General features: G+C 46.2%; 1 protein-coding gene across 1 annotated transcript in view; it reads right to left on the reverse strand.

Moving 5' to 3' along the window:
* The window catches only part of LOC100755699, a 48,515-nt gene that overhangs the window by 21,365 nt on the left and 7,834 nt on the right, over positions 1 to 19,316 (reverse strand). Inside the window, exons 3-5 of the mRNA XM_035438771.1 lie at positions 13,612 to 13,686; positions 12,105 to 12,243; positions 9,916 to 10,016 (exon numbers count right to left, since the gene is read on the reverse strand). Coding sequence (XP_035294662.1) covers positions 9,916 to 10,016; positions 12,105 to 12,243; positions 13,612 to 13,686 — 315 coding nt within the window. The remainder of the gene's footprint in view (positions 1 to 9,915; positions 10,017 to 12,104; positions 12,244 to 13,611; positions 13,687 to 19,316) is intronic.

The raw sequence follows: 19,316 nt of genomic DNA on the forward strand, positions 1-19,316 counted from the left end.
GGATAGTGGACGGGTGGATGAAGAATAGAGGTACAGATGGCTGGAAGGATAGATGGACAGTTAGACAGGTAGATAGATGTGCAGGAGAATGGATGATAAATGTATGACTGCACAAGGGAGTGGGTGAGTGGGTGGCTATGAGGGAGGTAAGTGTATATGGCTGGGTGAGAGAGTGATATTTAGTTAAGGTTAGAAGTAAGCATTTGATCTTAACAGCACACAGCCTCTTGCAGAGCACAGCTGCTTAAACAGTGGGTCACGACCTCACATAAAGCAGAGCAACTAAACGTTGCAACGCAAAAGGTTTCTGAACATTTCCCCACCCCTATTTCTTAGCACATAGCTATAAACTTAGTACATCTTCAGACTGTATTGCATTGGAATGTTTGATTTTAAACACTGCTAGTTGAGCTGCTGGTTTGAATTTGACTGTTTCAAAAATATTACTGAGTAAATCTTGACTTAGGATTGGAGTGGAATCTTCAAAATTTTTGAAATGGCTGCAAATGTATTTCTGCTATTACTGTCATGATGATGTATATCTGCTTAGGGATGGCCATAAACATATGTCTGCTGTCATTACATATATCTGCTTAGTCAGAACTGTTTTAAGATAAATATCTTTATGATTCACTATTCATAAATGATTTGTATAACTGCTTTAAGGACTTATATATACCTAAGGCCATATGAAAAGGGTCTTGAGCAGTAAAGGGTCACAAGGAGGAACAGTTTTCATTTTAGCATTTTTTTTTGCTTAGTTTGTGTGTGTGTGTGTGTGAGAGAGAGAGAGAGAGAGAGAGAGAGAGAGAGAGAGAGAGAGAGACTCCTGACCCTCACACGCATGCACATACATACTCACAACAAAGCCAAACCAAATAAAGCCCTCAAGACTTCTAAGAAGTGACATTTTCAAATACTTGACTTTCTGTGCTCCATTCTCTTCCCCCTCCTTGCCCTGTTTTCCTAGTCCCCGATTCTCCTCTCTCCTCTACCTAGCTCCTGTGCAGGATGCTCTGTTGGGTGCACATTTTGAACTACACACCAGTAGGGGAAAGACAAGGGCATGGCAGACCACAGACAGGCAGAAACATCCGAATCATTCCGAGGATCCTCAAGGAACGAGATACCACTGCGCACGTGGCTGAGTGCTCTTCCTTCACTGACTTATTAACAGGGGATTTAGGGCTAAGGAATGACTGAGCTATGGCGGCTGGGACCCCTGTTTGATTTGGAAGCACACTGGTGCTCTTCTGGTAACCAGCTGAGGTGGCCCTGCTCAGGCCATGTGCCTGCAGGCTGAGTGCTGAAAGGGCAGTGGCTGTATTTTGGGGGCCCGTCAGATCCACCTGTTGGAATTAACCCCTTGTGCAGTGTTGTGAGAGGTGGGACTTATTAAAAGGTAATCGGGCCACAGGGCTCTGCCCTCAGGAATGGGCCAGTGTTCTTCTCATGCGAGTGGGTTACTGATAGAGAGTAGTTTGTGCACACAGGTGCCCTACACCATCCTTCTCTCTCCTAACCTCTTGTTCTTTCACCTTCCTCCCTGGGAGGAGGCGTCAAGAAGGTCCACCCCAGTTGCAGGCCCCTTGACCTTCAACCTCCCAGACTTCAGAAGTATGAGAAATGAGCCTCAGACCTTCCCTTCCTGCAGCAAAAAGTGGACTGACAGTGAGCGATCGTGCACACACACAGGGCTAAGTCTCCCTCAGCTTTCCACACTAGACCACCAGGGCCTTCAACATTTCACTTTGTGGCCAGAGGCTCTCATACACGCTATGCGGTCCCACAGAGTTAGCTTCAGTACAATGAAGCAACTTGGTCTCAAGTGAATTTTGGGGGAAGGTGTATTGGGTTATTTGGGAGATGGTGATTGTTGCATTTGCTCAGTGCCAGAGCATTTGGTTCAGAAAGGTGAGGACCTGCTTTCCAGTCCTGTCATTGAAAATCCAAACTACCGGCATTACTGAGTCTTTTGCAGAGACGGCTGTAGTGGGATATACCCACAGTCCCAGCTATTTAGGAGGCTGAGACAAAAAGGCCAGTCTGGGAGAGACTGTCTAGTAAGATCTTTGTCTCAAAACCGAAAGCAACAACAAATGAATAATTCACAAGTATACCCCATTATCCCTAGGTTCCAGGACAGGTCAAATCCACTGGTGAAGAAGTATTCTGTCATTGTGTCTACGGCAAGGCCAGGAAAGTGCAACAGGAAAAGCCTGGGGGGTACCACACAGGGCTGGTGTGCAAAACACAGAAACACCATTGAAAAGCCAGCCCTCTCTACTCATGACCCAACTCAGGCAGTCTGTCACTAAAGATCCAGTGAGCTCCTAATTCAACACAGATGTCAGAACACCTAGCACCTGGTTCTCAAACCAGTGTCCATCCCACAAGTCCCTGGAGGGCCCGCCCAAGCCCAGAGTTTCAGATTTGGGAAGTGAAATTTAGATTCTAACATACACCAAAGTCACAAATCCAGAATCACTCAGCCATATATATCTAGGGCTACAGGCCCATCTGTGTGAACAGTAACCTGCTGTGCCATTTTCCTGCTCTAGGACAGGTATTTGGAGAAGACTCCCAGGAGGTGACCTGCATCTGATCATCAGCCAAGCCGGCAGGAGCTTCGGTTTGTTGCAAGATGACCAGCTTTCTCCTCTTATACCATCAGACTGACTCCTCAAAAGGCAAAGGGTAACTTCCATCCTTGGGTACACACTGTTTGAAAGCAAGGCAATACCTTGGAGGTGACAGTGATCATCCAGTGAACAATGGGACGTCCCGTCCCCCCCACCCCCCATGGTGCTTAGCCAGTGAGCCAGCATTGGGCTTTGGAGCTGCCAGTTCCCACAGCGGACAGACAGACACAGGAGACAGAAAAGCTATTGTCAGGTTCTCCTGGACAGCGCCATTGGCATCTTGCCTGCATCTCGGAGGGTGGGGGTTGACATGGCTACCCCCATGGGACAAAGCCTACTGGGGGGTTGCTTGCTCCTGGTCCCCACAGTCAGACCTAAGCATCGCTTCACCGGTACCATGCAAAGCACCAACTTCATGACACACCAGCCTCAGTGTCATCTCTAATCAAATCTGCATCTCATGCTGGTTAGACGACCAGTGAGGCCGCACACACACAGAGAAGCTGTGAAAGCACGCAGCATCTGTGGATCCCCGTTAGGTTGGTACAGCCCCCCCCCCTCTCTCTCTCTCTCTCCAGACCATCCTCCACAGCTGCCCATGTCCACACTGGATGGTCCTGCTTATTGACAATGCTAGGGCCATTACCTTAAATTCATTTTGAATTTAATTTCAGTGGCACCTTTCCCCCCTTTTCATGTTTAAAAGAGTCTTAACTCATTTTGGGTTTTATTTTTTCTCACCTTGCTGTGAACCATCTCCTCCTCCTGGCAGCTCCTGAGTCACCACAGGAGCCCAGATGTGTGTGTGCCTTGCTCCTTCAGACCAAACAGGAGCTTGGCCTCCCTGTGGGCCAGGCCAGATTAAAGGAGGAGGTTTTCTCACAGCTTGGTGCGAGCTCCATCAGCCTCTGTGTTGAAATGAATTTCAAATTCACCTGACTTTCCTCAGCAGAGAGATGAAGAACAACACAGAAAAAGCCATTTAAGGAAAAGTCTTGCTTAGTAGCCACTGTCTACTAAGTGGCTCATGGCTCACTCATGAATTTTAACACTGGAGGCTGGAGAGATGCCTCATCGCCTAAGAGTACTTGCTGCTCTCACAGAGGTCCAGATTTCAGTTCCAGCATTCACTGTGACCCCAGCTCCAGGGGTCGCATTCTCTCCTGGTCTCCTTGCACACCCACATGCAACTGCACATACAAACACATACATATAAATAATAAAATGTATCCTTAAAAATAAACAATGAAGCCGGGCATTGGTGGCGCATGCCTTTAATCCCAGCACTCGGGAGGCAGAGGCAGAGGATCTCTGTGAGTTCGAGACCAGCCTGGTCTACAAGAACTAGTTTCAGGACAGCCTCCAAAGCCACAGAGAAACCCTGTCTCGAAAAAAACAAACAAAAAAAGAAATAAACAATGAGGGGGTGGTGGCACACATCTTTAATCCCAGCTCTCGGGGAGGTTGAGGCAGGTGGATCTCTGTGAGTTCGAGACCAGCCTGGTCTACAAAGCTGCACAGAGAAACCCTGTCTCGAAAAACCAAACCAAAACAAAAATAATGAATTGTTGGAATCCATAAACTCACGGTCATTGTTCACGAGAAGTTTCCTCCATGCACTGTCCTACGTATTTTGTAATCCCCAGTTCAGGGGGTCTGGACACAGCCACGTAGGCCTATGGGTTTTAGATATAGGATGGGTTTGGATCCAGGGCTGGTCTTGTGCCCAGTGGTTACCTGGTGACAGGTGTGACCAGCTTCTCTCATAATCTTTTTCCTCCCCTGCTAAAAGCCTCAGGTACAACACTGCCAAGGCTTCGGGGGGTGGGGGGGGGAGATTAACCAAGATGGTGTCCAGTGCACACCCAGAGCTTCTTCCCGCCACCTGCCAGGCCTGAGTCTCATGGCCTTCCATGAGGAGCAGGCTTCCGAACAGAATGTCAAGCCCTTACCCAGGACACTGTTTACTTTTCGTTCACTATCCAGTGTCTTTTCTCACAGCCTTTTGATTATCACAGGTGGGTAGGCTGCACCCCAGAACCAGGTGGCTAAGACAGGGGGATCAAGAGTTAGAGGCTCAGAAATGGCTGTGTATCAGTTTCCAGAGGATCTCACACCCTCTTCTGGCCTCAACAGGTACTGCATGCACCTGGTGTTCTTACCTACATGCAGCAAAACACTCATTTAAAAAAAAAAATCTCAAAATGTTACTTAAATAAAATAATAAAAAATAATCTCAGGGCTGGAGAGATGACTTAGAGGTTAAGAACTCTGAGATTCCATCTTATACCTTTCAGAATGGCTAAGATCAAAAACACAAGTGACAGCTCATGCTGGAGAGGAGAGGATTCAGAGAAAGGGGAACACTCCTCCACTGCTGGTGGGAGTGCAAACTTGTACAGCCACTTTGGAAATCAGTATGGTGGTTTCCCAGAAAAATGGGAATTGATCTACCGTAAGAACCAACTATATCACTCTTGGGCATATACCCAAATGATGCTCCATCGTACCACAAGGACACTTACTCAACAATATTCAGAGCAGCTTTATTTGTAATAACCAGAACCTGGAAACAACCTAGACATCCCTCAACCAAGGAATGGATAAAGACAATGTACACTTACACAATGGAGTATTACTCAGCTGTTAAAAGCAATGGCATCGTGAAATTTGGGAGGCAAATGGGTGGAACTAGAAAAGTAAATCATCCTGAGTGAGGAAGACAAATGCAGATGTAGAAAGACAAACATAGTATACATTCACTTATAAGTGGATATAAGATGTAAAGTAAAGAGCAGTCATGCTAAAATCCACCGACCCAGAGAGGCTAGGTAACAGGGAGGGCTGGGAAGAGGAAATAGAAGCCATCTTGTGGATGGACTAGGAATGGGTGAGAATGGGAACATGAAGAATCGGGTTGAGGGGCAGATGGAGAAGGGAGAGTACTGAGAGAGATGATCCTAGCTAAGACTCCTAGCAATAGTGCATATGTAGCCCGAATTGGCCATCTCCTTTGGCCAGGCAAGACTTGCAGTGGAAGGATTGAGCTACCAACCCAACCTACCAACCCAACCACATAACCTTCAACTTGCAGTCTGCCCCACCTGTGGGATGTGCTGGGGTAAGGGTGGCACAGAGATTGTGGCAGTGGCCAATCAATGACAGGTCTAGCCTTGAGACCCATGCCATGAACCCTTAATACTGCCTGAAGCTCCAGGATCCAGAGGTTGGATGGCCCAGGGACCTAGGATAGAACCAATCATGCCTGGAGAAAAAAAAAATGTCACTGTAATGATGCCTAATGATACTCTGCTATACTCATAGATTGATGCCGGGACCAATTGTCATCAAAGAGGCTTCATCCAGTAACTGATGGAAACAGATGCAGAGACCCACAGCCAAACATTAGGTTGAACTCAGGGAATCCTGCTGAAGAGAGGGAGGAGCGATTGTATGACCCAGAGAAGTCAAAGACATCTCAAGAAAACCCACAAAATCAACTAACCTAAGCTCATAGGTGTAAGGATTCAGGCATTATGCTGGCCTGCCCCTGTCACCTGGCAGAATGCACTCAGGCAGTACCTTGGTCAGCCCAGGTGCAAATTAAAAGAAAGACACCCCCCCACACACACACACACACACACTTATACTCTCTTTCTGCTCTTTCCATCTCTCTTTCCCGCTGTACCCCAGGGGCAGACGGGACTTTTCCGAGTCCCTCTTCTCTTCTGTCCTCTCTCTGTCTCTCTCTGTCTCTGTGTCTCTTCCCCTCCCCCTTCCCTTCTCCTTTCTAATAAAACTTCTCACTTAAGCTCTGTCTGCCTGCTATGTTTGTCCCTCCTCCTCAGTCAACCTGGCCTGCCATGGAATCCCACAGGCATTATTCCTAACAATAGGAGCTCACAGAGTCTGAACTGACTACCAGGGAGCTTTCATGGGACTGCCCTATGCCCTTTATATATGTGTGACAGTGGAAGCGGGGCTGTCCCTAACACTTTGGCTGGGACCCTATTCTTCATATTGGGTTGGCTTGCTCAACCTTAACACAAGGGGAGGTGCTTAGTCTTACTGCAACTTGATGTGCCTGAGTTTTGTTGATGTCCATGGGAGGCCCTCCCCTTTCTGAACAGAAACAGAGGAGGAGTGGATGGGATAGGGCAGAGGGAAGGTCAGGGAAGGAATGGGAGTAGAGGAGGGAGGGGAAACTGTTGTCAAGATGGAAAATAAAAAAATAAAATTTAAAAAATCTCTAGCTGCTCTTAGAGTGGACATGGGGTTTGATTACAAACACCCACATGGCAGCTAACAACCAGTCTAACTTTAGTTTCAGGGGATCCAACACATCTTCTGGCCTTTGTGAACACCTGGTACACACCTGGTGCAGAGACATATATGCAGGCAAAACACTCACACTCCTATTTAAAAAAAGGAATTTTTTTAAATAAAAAAACTGATTAATGAATTATATAGCATTTTTTAAATGTACCTTATCAATGAAGCTTCATTTTGCATCAAGTGAAGACTGTTACAGAAATCTGCAACTGGTCAAAATAACAACTGACCAATCCCAGTGGATACACCTACAACACAACTCCTATACCTAAGGTTCAGGGAACATCACAAGACAGACAGTGGGAAGACTGTAAGAGCCAGAGGCCTAGAACGTCTGCTGCAGGATTGAGTCTTCTACATATGACAGGGAAGCAGGACCCATGAAACCCCAACAATGTGGTTACCTAAACAAGATGCAGACAATGACACCACCAGTTGACACACTGTCATGAATGCAGGAAATCTCAGCAGGTCTCACCCCTAGTGCTATATATAGGTAATCTGTAGCTTCCAAGAGGGGGATGGTAGGTCCCTAGTCTTCCAGATCATAAATTTGCTTTTCTAGTTGCTTCTGTTCTCCTCTAGGTTATTACTCACTGTGAGTCAGCTGAAGCTTTGTGACCTTTCCTGGGTCATATTGGTCCATATTCAAGGATCAGATCAATATCATTCATATTGATCTGAACTCTACTTCTTCCCCAACATCTTCCTACAGATCCTCTTTCTGGTCTCTGAAGCTACCCAGGACAAAGGAGGAACTGTGCAATACATACATTGGAACATTGTCTGAGTTCAGGTTACTATCACAGGATACCACAGGCTGGGTTGTTTAAACAGCAGGAATCTATTTTCTCATGGTCCGAAAGGTGGGGGTAAGAGACATGGAGCCAGAACAGCCTGTCCTAGAGATGGAGATAGCCACCTCCCCTACTATGTGCTCACATGTAGAAGGAGGGACAGTAACCCCCCCCATTCCTTTCATGAGAACATTCATCCTGCCTCACAACCTTACCTAAATCCGGTCACCTCCCCCACACCTCCCCCAGCATACTGAGATTTCTACAAAGATGATAAAGACGGTGATTATCTTCAACAGATGCCTGTTTCTAACACTATTGAAGAAAACTGCCTTTCGTGAACTGAATGTATGACTTATTTTGTTTCAAAATTGCTAGACGGATCTGGAGTCTATAGTCAAGGGCTCTCTGTGCTCTCCAGCAAATGCAGTTGGTTTAAGTAAATTAAACTGTTGGCTGTAAATTAAACTCTCAGCCAAGTTCAACTCCATCTCACACACTGCTCCCCCCCCAAAATATATGGTCTCTGTAACAAACTGAAAATGAGGTGCTCTTGGCACCTGTGTGTGAGGCAGTCTTCCACAAGAGCAGGGCTCAGCACTGCCTACAGGCTGGACACAGTGGAAAGAATGTGTCTAAGTGTGCTGGCTCCCACTTGGGCAGAAATAGCTTTCCCATAGAGAAATACAAAACACAACACATTAAGCTACAAAGATTATTCCAGCTGAGTACAGTGGCAAACATCTATAATCCCAGTGTTTCCATTCCTGGGACAAGAGGGCTATATAGCAAACCTCTATCTCAAAAAGAAAAATACAGGTTGATACAACGATCTGTGGTGTAACATCTTCCCATCAGCATTCAGCTTGTCCTCAGAGCAGTCGCTACCTGGACCTTTTAGTGTGGGGCACCTCTTTTGAGGGCCTTTTAAATAGACATAGTCGTTGTGCCTCCCTAGAGAAAGAAATGAGTGGGGAGAGGTTGAAGCCCCACCCAAACCACCTGTTAAGGAGCAAGGTCGAAGGTCAAATTCTGATTCCCTTTCCCCAGGACTGAGCTTCTATATCACCACGATGAATGCATAAACTAAAACCCAACAAGTAAAACTGAAATATCATTGGCCCAGCGCAGCCTGGACATACGTGCATACATAGTCCACGCTGACTCCCAAGATCCTTCAGTCTTTGATATCTAAACTATGGCCATCTGCCTGAATGGAGAGGCTTCTTAGCATAGCATGGAGTCACTTAGCTGGAGGGGATGAAGACACACAGACTATCAGGGTCCGGTGTGGGACTGGAAGCTTGTGGTGGACCAGATCACCAGCCTGGTGCCCTGCTGTAGCGCTGAGGACTGCACAGAGGTAGAGCCCAGTGTCTCACTCACTAAGGCAACAGCTGAATCCAGCTCCCAGCTAAGCAGCCTGCCCAGAAGGTATCAGACTCCCTGGAGTGGGAGTTACAGGCAGTTGTGGGCTGCCAGGTGTGGGTAATTGGGCCTCTGGAAAGCAGCAAGTTCTCTTAGACACTGAGTGTCCCTCCATTCCCAACAAGCAAACATACTTCTGATAGGAAGGCTCCCTGAATTATTGCACCATGATTTTATAGAATAAAAATTGAGTAATTTTCTTTCTTGCCAAACAACTGCTTCCAGTTGTTGTAGTTTGAATAAGGAATGCTCCCCCATAGAGTCTCATGTCTTAGGTACTCATTCCCTGGCTGGTGGCATTGTTGGGGAGGCTGTGAATCATTTGAGAAAGGGATGTTTGGCTGTTGGCAGCATGGTGCCCCAGGGATGAGTCTCTGAAGGTTTCCATGGGCCCAGCTGATTCTGACTTCCTGGTCTGCCATGTTGGGAGCCACCTTGTCACATGCTCCCACAGGCATGAGCACCATGCCCTCCCTGCCTCGGGGACTGAGAGTCATAATAAACAAGTTTTCTGTTCCTTTGTGTTTGTTGTTTTGGTCACAGTGGTGTAAGAGGTAACTCAGTTATCTTGCTAACTCTCCCCCCTTCCCAGGTTGTTTCCATCCCATGGGTCTTCTCCAGAGATGCCTCAGGAACACAGAATAGAAAACAACAACAGAAACAAAAACACCATTGCATTAGAAGATGCATTTTTTCATCCCCAAAGGAACTCTTACCTGTGTCCCCTGGCATGTCCCACTGTCTTGATCAGTGCTGACCAACATCCTGGTTTCTTTTCTCCTAGAAGCAGCTGGCAGCCAGGGCCTGGGATTCATCACTGGGGAGAGAGACTGGAGGGTGATCAGTGAGCCAAATTTGTAATTGTATAAATGTTCATTACCCTCTATGCAAGAAAAGTATGCATCCATGTTGAGATAGGGCTGCTTGATGTTCAAAATCCAGGTTAGCATTTGGAAAGATTGTTCCTTTGGGTATAAAACTAAAATTTACAGGCTTTTCACCTATGCAAGATTCATCTTTGAATTTCAGTGTTCATTTATATGGTCGGTATATGTAAGTGATAACAGATGTTTTTATTTATTGAGCTAGGTGTGGCATTCTACACTTGAATCCCCAGGACCCAGGAAGCTTTGGAGGAAGAGCACACATTACGTAGAGAGACCTTGTCTCTGAAAAATGCTTGAAGTGACAGAGCAAGAGGTGGTACAGTCTTCGAGTCTGAGGTCAGTCTAGGCAACTGACTGAGACTCGGCCTCAAAATGTTTTTTATTTATTATGGTTTGTTTTTGTTGTTGTTGTTGTTGCTGCTGCTGCTGCTGCTTTAAATAGAGAGCTGAGGATATTGCTCAGTGGTAGAGTACTTGCCCAGCATGCTTGGGGACCTGAGTTCAATTGTAGGCTCCAGATGAAATATAAAGATAAATCTTAAAAAATAAGAAATAAAAAAGATAAAAAGATACCACTTCTCTCTCTCTCTCTCTCTCTCTCTCTCTCTCTCTCTCTCTCTCTCTCTCTGTGTGTGTGTGTGTGTGTGTGTGTGTGTGTGTACTGTTGTAGAACTGCATATGAAGGCCACAGGTCTGCCTCAATCACTCTCCACCTTACTTTTTTTGTTTTTTGTTTTATGTTTTTATATGTGCTGCTATTTTGTCATGGGTGCCGGGTCCACTAGAGCTAGAATTACAGACAGTTGTGAGCTGCCATGTAGGTGAATTGAACCCAGGCTCTCTGGAAGAGCAGTCAGTGCTCCTAACCATCGAGCCATCTCTCCAACCCCTCCACCTTACTTTTTGAAATAGATCTCTCAGTGCCCAGGAGCTCACCAATTCAGTCAGTCTGGCTGGGATTGATCCCTATGGACCCTTGGTCTCCATCTCCTTGGGGTTGAGATTATATGCTAAGCACCATACCTGGTTTTTACATGGTCTAGTCCAGAGATGGAACTCAGGTCCTTTTGCTTGTACAGCAAGCGCTTCATTAGTTGAGCTAACTTCCCAGTCCCACAGGGCTCTTTTATAAAGTATGAACAATCATTAAGGGCAAGAAAGCTTTGACAGCAGACACACTTCTAAGCTGACCTTGGAAATTGCACCTTTTACTGTCACACAGAGGTGTTTTCAGCAGTGAAAACTGGGAACTCAGCCGGGCGTTGGTGGCCTTTAATCCCAGAACTGGGGAGGCAGAGGCAGGCGGATCTCTATGAGTCGAGGCCAGCCTGGTCTCCAGAGCAAGTGCCAGGATAGGCTCCAAAGCTACACAGAGAAACCCTGAATTCTAACTTCCATAGACAATGCTCATCCAGAAAAACTTATGGCCTATGAGTTTCCCCAGACTCCAGTTCTGACGATACACAGGCAGCTCACTGTGAAAAGCTATGCCATCATGCATCAGTTGGTCCACCTACCAGGTGTCCTTGCAGCAAGCTTGCTGCCCTCTGGGCACTGCACCCACAGACACAGGTAAGGGATCCTTCTCTCCAACACTCCACCCCATCTGTCACATATATGCACACTCAGTTCTTAGCAAGAAGTAAACAGTCCGTAATTATCAAAACTGAGTTTCTTCACTTTGGTGAGAGAGGTGGGAAGCCTTGGCAAGATCCAGGGGAAAAACTTTGTAATTCTCCTTACCCGGGCCCAGTTGCCAGCTGCACTGGCTCTGCTGACTGGACAAAAAGGAAAATATGACCCACATTAACCACCATTTTCCTTTCTGGTGCTTATTTTATCACCAAAACCTTTGTCTTATTAATAGAATTACTAGAAGTCAATACAACTTCTAAACCTTTAATCACAGCTGTCTTAAGAGCTCAACCCAGCTGAAAAACAGGCCACTTGTCACTTCCTAGAACCAAATGCTAAAAGTAACAAATATCCCCAGTGTGGGAGGAAAAAGAAATACCAACACTTAAATCTTATCTTCTGGAGCTTTTCTTTCATTTCTACTCCAAGAGCTTCCTCCTGAGCCAGCTTCCAGAAATCCTCATAGTCAGTCATGTTCTTCAGGATTCCACACTTGGTCAGCTCATTTTGCAGCCCTATAATCTTATTTTCAAAGAGAATGGACATGTATGTAAATACATACTGCAGAAAGGCACTTCTAATGGCAAACTGTAGGTCAGGAGACGAGTGAAAACATGATTCTGTTTCTAAATATTGGAGTGCCTTCTGGGTAATTTTGGTTTGCCTCAGCTCAGGATTCCCACCAAGATTGACACAAGAATTAGCACTACCCATCACCCTTTTAAAGTTTTCTGTCGGTAAATTCTGTGCATTCCTTTACACTTGAACAATTGAAGGGAATAAGCAGAAAGCAGGCAGTGCTGTTCCTCCTCCTCCTCCTCCTCCTCCTCCTCCTCCTCCTCCTCCTCCTCCTCCTCCTCCTCCTCCTCTTTTTTTAAAGCTAATTAGTAGTAGCCTGAAGTTAACACTAGGGTATTCTTGTGTGGGAGGAAGGTAAGTGTCTAAAGTTACTGTCGTTTGTGACCACCACCCTCTACCCTAATTGCCACATAGGAATATGCTGTCATCGGTAAGGGTGGCCTGGGGCTCTCCCTCTTTCAGATATAATTCTGCTCTATAGATACAGGGGTCCATCTCCGTGGCCGGTTTGGCCCTGTGGAGGAACAACTACCTCCAGCACTTGCCTGAGGGGAAGAAACCTCCTAGAACTTGAGGGTGGCATTTTCTATCCCAGTTTGGGAAAAGGCAAAAGACCCGATTTACATAGTTCTAAGTAGCTTTTATATGTAGTTCTGAGGGAAAGGCCATTCCCTGGGCAGCCTTAGGTAAGTCAAGCTCTTCTGGTAGCCGGCAGACATAGAGCTCAGCTGAGTTCATGACACCTGGCACAACAGACACCATTCAGGGGGACCAGCTCAGGCCCTGGTGCAAAACAGTGTGGCCTGGGATTTAACAAATCCAAGAGTAGAATAAAACCGGCCACGCACTGTCCTCTAGCCAATGTTTTCTTTCGGATGATCAAAATGCACTTTGTTTCTCAGACACCCGGTCTAGTATCTGACGCAAAAATGGGAGGCGGGTTAAGATGGTTTTCTGTGGTGACTGGACAATCTCAGACTCAGGCAGTGTCTCTCTAAAGGAAGAACTCTTACCCCCTCTGCAGGAGGTACTTAAAGGAACCAGGACTGGGGCGGGGGGCTGGGGGGGGAGTGGTCCCTGCGAACTTAAGCCTTAGAGCCAGGCCCAGAAACCTAGGGATGTGTAGGGCTTGGGTCTTCCGTCCCCCCTCTCCCGCCCCCAGCTTCTGGGCAGGTGACTGGCAGTTGTCTCTGATGGAGAGGGCGAAGGCCCGCCTGGAGCGGCAGGGGACCCGCTCCCGGTTTCCTGGGCCTTTGGGATGCGCAGCGTTCTGCTCCTGCTCAGGGAACTGCACAAGGGGTCCTGTCTTACCAGGTAGGTGTTGGACCTTGAAGGAAACCGGGGTAAGGCCTTGGGAGCGAATGCTGGCGGGGCTTCCGGCTGTGGCTACAAACAAGCAAAGAAAGAAAAGTGGTGAGCATGGCGAGCAGTGTCCAGAACAAAGCTGAGGCGGGCACAGAAGTAAACAAGCAGCCACAGGAAGCCATTAAGCAGAGTGGGCGCTAATGAGAGCACCGCGGGGCCCTGCGCACCGGACCAGCCAAAACCACCAGGGAATGCCTCGCCAGGCAATTTGGAGCCCAGAGCCCTGCTGGCAGGCCATAAACCTGTTTGTAGTCTCCATCCGTTCGTTACCCCTTCAAGTTTGTGTCGTTAGGGGTGAGAAGAAGGACCCTCGGATGCTGTGATCTCTTCTCAAGACCTGCAGTTGCAGGGGGCAGATGGACTCCCAACTCCAAGGTAAAGGGCTGCCTGCTTCCCACCCCCAACCTTGGCTCACCACGGTGGGAGACTAGGGGTGTTAAGCCCACCTTCCAGAGTCTTTGGGAATGGTTTCTTGTTTGACTTCCCAAATGTTCCTCTGCACCTCCACAAGTTATAAACTGAAAGGACCAGTGGCTTGTCTAAAATATTTCATATCATTTACTATTGGGCACTAGGCTGGCGTTCTTCCAAGACAGGGGTGGGGCCTGGCCTCCTACAGATGCTGGGGTGGGGGAGGAGGCACTACATGTACACATTCCAAGCATCCTCAGGGATGCTGGTTCTCCTACCTTCTTGTCCTCCCAGCAACCACACCCAGTGGCCATCCCTCCCACCTGCCATTCCGGGCTCTGGGTACCTCACAGATCTTTCTCCTAGTCATTCCCCCAGACCACACACAGAAGGGGTCTTAGGAATTCCCCTTTTGATCTTAGATGATTCGAGAAGTATGTGGGAAAACCAGCTGAGGATAAGTTTCAGGGCAGCTTAACGTGTTTGGAACTTGTTTATGATCTCTTTTATGGGAAAAAGAGGAGTCATCATGTAAGTAGATGCTCACAAATACTTTGGTCGAATTTAAAGACGACAAATCACCTTAGACAATCCCAGTAGGAACAGTGGTAAAGACTATCTTCTCCTGCTAATCAAGTCTGCTTGTCTCCCAGGACTCCTGGGTGAGTGTGTGCACACACGTGCCTTCACTTTTCACACTCCTGTCAGTTCGTTTTGCTCAGTGAAAAAACACATTCAAATGTATGTTTTCATTTGTATATTTCATGTGCCATTCACAGGACATTAGAACTGCATATTACCAATTTGTAATGGAATTCCTGACACATTGACTTTAATTGAACTATAACCCCACAACACAGGAATTTAAAACACACACACACACACACACACACACACACACACACACACACACGGTCCTGAATCTACAACTTCTCCATTTCTTGGATTCAGTGCCTACTTCAGCCCCTGATGCTCCAATAATGGTTCCAAGATAAGGGTTTCAGTTGATGGAGTAAGGTTTAAATCCAATCAGAACATGGTTGGTCACTCCCATAGCATTGGTTCTGGAATTGCACCCATGGTCTTGCCTTCCAGGCCAGCCATTACTACAGTTTACAGGGTTCTCAGAGGCTTAAGATGAATGCTGACATTCTCCTGTCAGTGAGCACAGCTCCTTCCAGGGAGCACTATAAAAACTAGCCAATAGGGACGGGCCTTCCAAGTTAGTCCTGGCATGATTTCTCCATGCTATTTTAAAAAGGCGTCCTTTTCTTTTGTGTATGAGTGTTTGCTTGCATGTATCTCTGTGTACCACGTGTGTGCGGTGCCTGTGGATGCCAGAGGGGATGCCACATTCCCTGGAGCTGGAGTTACAGGTGGTTGTGAGTCACCATGTAGGTGCTGGGATTCAAACCTGGGTCCACTGGAAGAGCAGACCAGCATGCTCAACCATGTACCTGTGTCTCCAGCCCCTCTCTATGCTCTCTAACACTCAAGTACATGGAGTCTTTACAATAGGGTCTGCCTGTCACATTCTGGAAGATGACCGAGAGCGTAGCATAGCCTATAGTGTTTGTGGGTCCAAAAGCACTGGCCAACAACTCAAAAGGATAGTCAATCTTAAAATCTAATGTATCCCCTTGGTAACTGTTTCAATTCATTAAATATTTGACATGTATATATTTTTTAGATTTTACTTTAGATTTTATTTTACTTTGTATGTATGGTTTGCCTGCATTCATGTATATGCGCCACGTGTATGTCTGTTGGATCTCCTGGAACTTCGGTTATAGGTGGTTGTGAGCCACCATACAAATGCTGGGAATTAAAACCCAGGTCCTCTACAAAGAGCAACAGGAGCTCTTAACCTCTCAGCCATCTCTCTAGTCCCCTTATTTTTTTATTTGCGTGGGGAACTGTTTTCAGCTTTGTGAGTAGTGGTAATTAGGATTGCCTCAGTCAGAAGTGTTTCTGCTTCCTCACTCCAGGGTTCTCTCACAGGCTCTGCTCTGGGAAAAGGAGAGTGAAGCCTGCCCCCTGCAGCCCAGGATCTGCAGCTTAATGCAGTCTGTCACTGTTGTAACAATGTATATGATACTGAGAACAGAGAACATTCTTTGAGAATTTATCCAACAAAGCTGAGTGGTCATGTTTATACACTAGTATCAATTCAGTTGCCAGAATTTATCATTTTTTCATATCTCCTGTTTTTTACATTTCACTGTCTTTCTTAAAGTAGGAAAATTGTTTTCTTTATAAACCAAAATCTTTATAATGGTCTTTGGGGAAGCCTGCTAGGTGGCTTAGGGAGTAAAGGTGTTTGCTGCCAAGGCTGACTTGAGTTTAATCCCTGGGATCCACAGGGTGAAAAGAGATAACCTATTGCCCTAAATTTTCCTCTGACTTCCATCGTTATACTGTGCCACATGTGTGTGCACACATGTACTGTGCCACATGTGTGTGCACACATGTACACACGTACACATAAATAAATGTTAATGGGCTTTGTGCTGTCTGTCCCACCGGTGGTTTGGATGATTATAGTACATGAGCTGAGAAGTTTCAAGATGGCACTGAGGCCAGGCCACTTGCCTTCTCTGCTGCTTTTTATTCCATGCCTGCTGTGTTTTAAGCTGCCTGGGGGTACTGTCGGTTCAGAGTTTCCTCCATTGTTTCCCCAGGAATCTAGAGCTGTCTCGAAGAATGCTGTGGGGTGCAGAGGCCCCAGGCCATCTTGGTGAAGCCCAGCCACCCCTCTGTGCTTCCCTGTGGTAATAATAGTCTCAAGTCCACCCAACACCCAGCAAGCCTGGGCTTCTCTCCCCTCTCATGGCTTGTCTTACTCCAGTCTCCCCCCTCACCCGTTTTTCTTTCTTATCTCTTGAACCTTTCATTTTGCACTAATGAAGGAAAATAAAGAAACATGGACACATGGAAACAGATTGAGTGGTTTGGCACACAAACCCATGACGTTAGACGTCACTGCTTAACAAGCCTCAAGATAAAAGTCTAGAGAGAAACACCAATTCAATGTACTACTGGGGAAATAAACCCATTTAAAAACTGCAGCTGATTAGGAGTCTAAGAGATTTTCGTGCCCATTAGTATAAGAGAGAAGCAGGTGTTTGCCCTGTTCCTATTGAATAGATGGTAACACACTAGTACCTCTGGCCCATGGAGGCAGGAGACCGGGTGGACTTTGTACAGTTTGCTCTTGAGGCTAAAGAGATGTTTAAGCCTTTAAGAGTACTATCTGCAGAGGACCCAGGTTCAGTTCCCAGCACCCACAAGGCAGGTCACACTCAGTCCTGGGGATCTAACACCATCTTCTAGCCTCCATGCACACTGCATGCACACCATACATACATACATACATACATACATACATACATACATACATACGCAAGCAAAACACTCACACACATACAAAAATAAAGGTGAAAGCCCCAGGCCAAGGTTTGAAGTCAGCAGAGTGTCTGAGCCTATGCAGAAGGCCCTACAGTTTTACTTCTAGCATCATCCCCCCAAATTAAAATCAAATTTAAAATATCAGAGTGGGGAAAAAAAAAAAAAACAAGCTCCTTCTCTCACATACCCTTATACAGCTCTAGCATCCACTTTGTCTGTCTTCCTCCAGCCCAGCACCAGGGCCTTCAAACTCTGTATATCTATCAACTCCTTATTCTGACTTTTCCTTCCAACTGTCTCTGTGAAATGACTGCATGAAGGTTGTCCCTCCAAAGCCAAGTTAAGAGCATCTTTGAAGGCGGTGCCCACCATCTCTCCTCAGTACCTGGGAAGAGCCAGGGAAACCCAATCTTGGAGTCACCTTGCTAAAGCATGGGGGATGAGTGAGGGAGCCCCAGAGACTGCACTCCATGGCCTCCACCACCCCCTTATATGACGTATCTCAATGAGGAAAGTGAAATGGGAACCCTAAATTTTAGGATACTAAAATTCAGATCTGGGCTCCAAGGTATCACTGACACAATTGCAGATGGCTAATGTCTGTGCTCCCATCACAGAAAGATAAAGCAGGAGAATGAAGAGTTCCAGACCAGCCAGGGCTGTGGGCTGCACAGCCAGACTCTGTCTCAAAGACAAACAAACAAACAAATACCAGCGGGGTCTAATTAGACCAGGGAGGGCTGAGAAGCCAATACCCAGATTGGGGTAAACACACACACACACAAGCACCTTCCACTCAGGATAATTTGCAGAACAACAGATTTAGTGAATGGAAGTTGTTAAGTTCTATTCCAGAAAGTAACCATTTCTGAAGCTTTGCATTCAGGATATCTGGGCTGGGATTTTTACCTACTCAGCACCATGGCAGATTCTTTTTGTCTTTGTTGGAAAGTGAAAAATGGGGGGATTTTTTTTAAAGTTTGTTGGATTTCAAAAGTATATTCAGGTTTTTTGGGTTTTTTTGGTGTTTTTTTTTTCAATTTTCACTATTTTGGTCAGGAGGAAAAAATGACATTACTCCACACGTTGTTATAATTGTAAGTCTCCAATAAATCTGTCTCAGAAGCAACTTGTCACCAGAACAAATCATTTTGACGCCTTGGAAGCATTAACCATTTATCTGTGGACTGTGCAGTTAAGCTTTTAAAAGATGCACTTCGAGTCTGTCTTCTAGTGTTCCAAAACACAGTCGTAGATGGGACTTCTGGTGAGAAACCTACTCTTTAATATTCACAAGCATTTTGTTAAAGATCTTTTGTGTTTATTTATGGGAACATAATTCGAAACATAAAATACATTTTAGTAATTATTTCACACACACAGTCCAAACCCATAAGCATTACTTAGGTATTAATATGGATCCCAGCCAAACACAGCCCTTTGTAGCTTCTAATTTTCCTGGTGAGAGATAAGAGTCTCACCTACAGCTGTAGAGAAGGACTCAGGAAGAGCCGGTTGAGCCTCTACTCTCAAGGGGAAGGGAACTGGCTGGGGATGTGTGTACGTGGGGGCAGTGATTTCACTTTAAAATGGAGATTGCCCTTTCCTTTAGGAAGGAATTTGTTTCCAACAAAATAAACGTTCAGGATGAAGCCAGAGGGGTGTGAAGGAGTACCCTTTGATTTCCCTGCTTGTGTATTGGGGCTCAGACAACATTTTATGTGCATATTAATCGGATGGTAATCAACCTCCTGCGAGGACTGTGGCATTTGACACTAAGTCTTGTCAACAGAAAGGTATGGGGGGGGAGTATTTTAATCCCATCAAGGTGG

Source organism: Cricetulus griseus, chromosome 2, assembly GCF_003668045.3.
Source record: "Cricetulus griseus strain 17A/GY chromosome 2, alternate assembly CriGri-PICRH-1.0, whole genome shotgun sequence".
Taxonomy (NCBI): domain Eukaryota; kingdom Metazoa; phylum Chordata; class Mammalia; order Rodentia; family Cricetidae; genus Cricetulus; species Cricetulus griseus.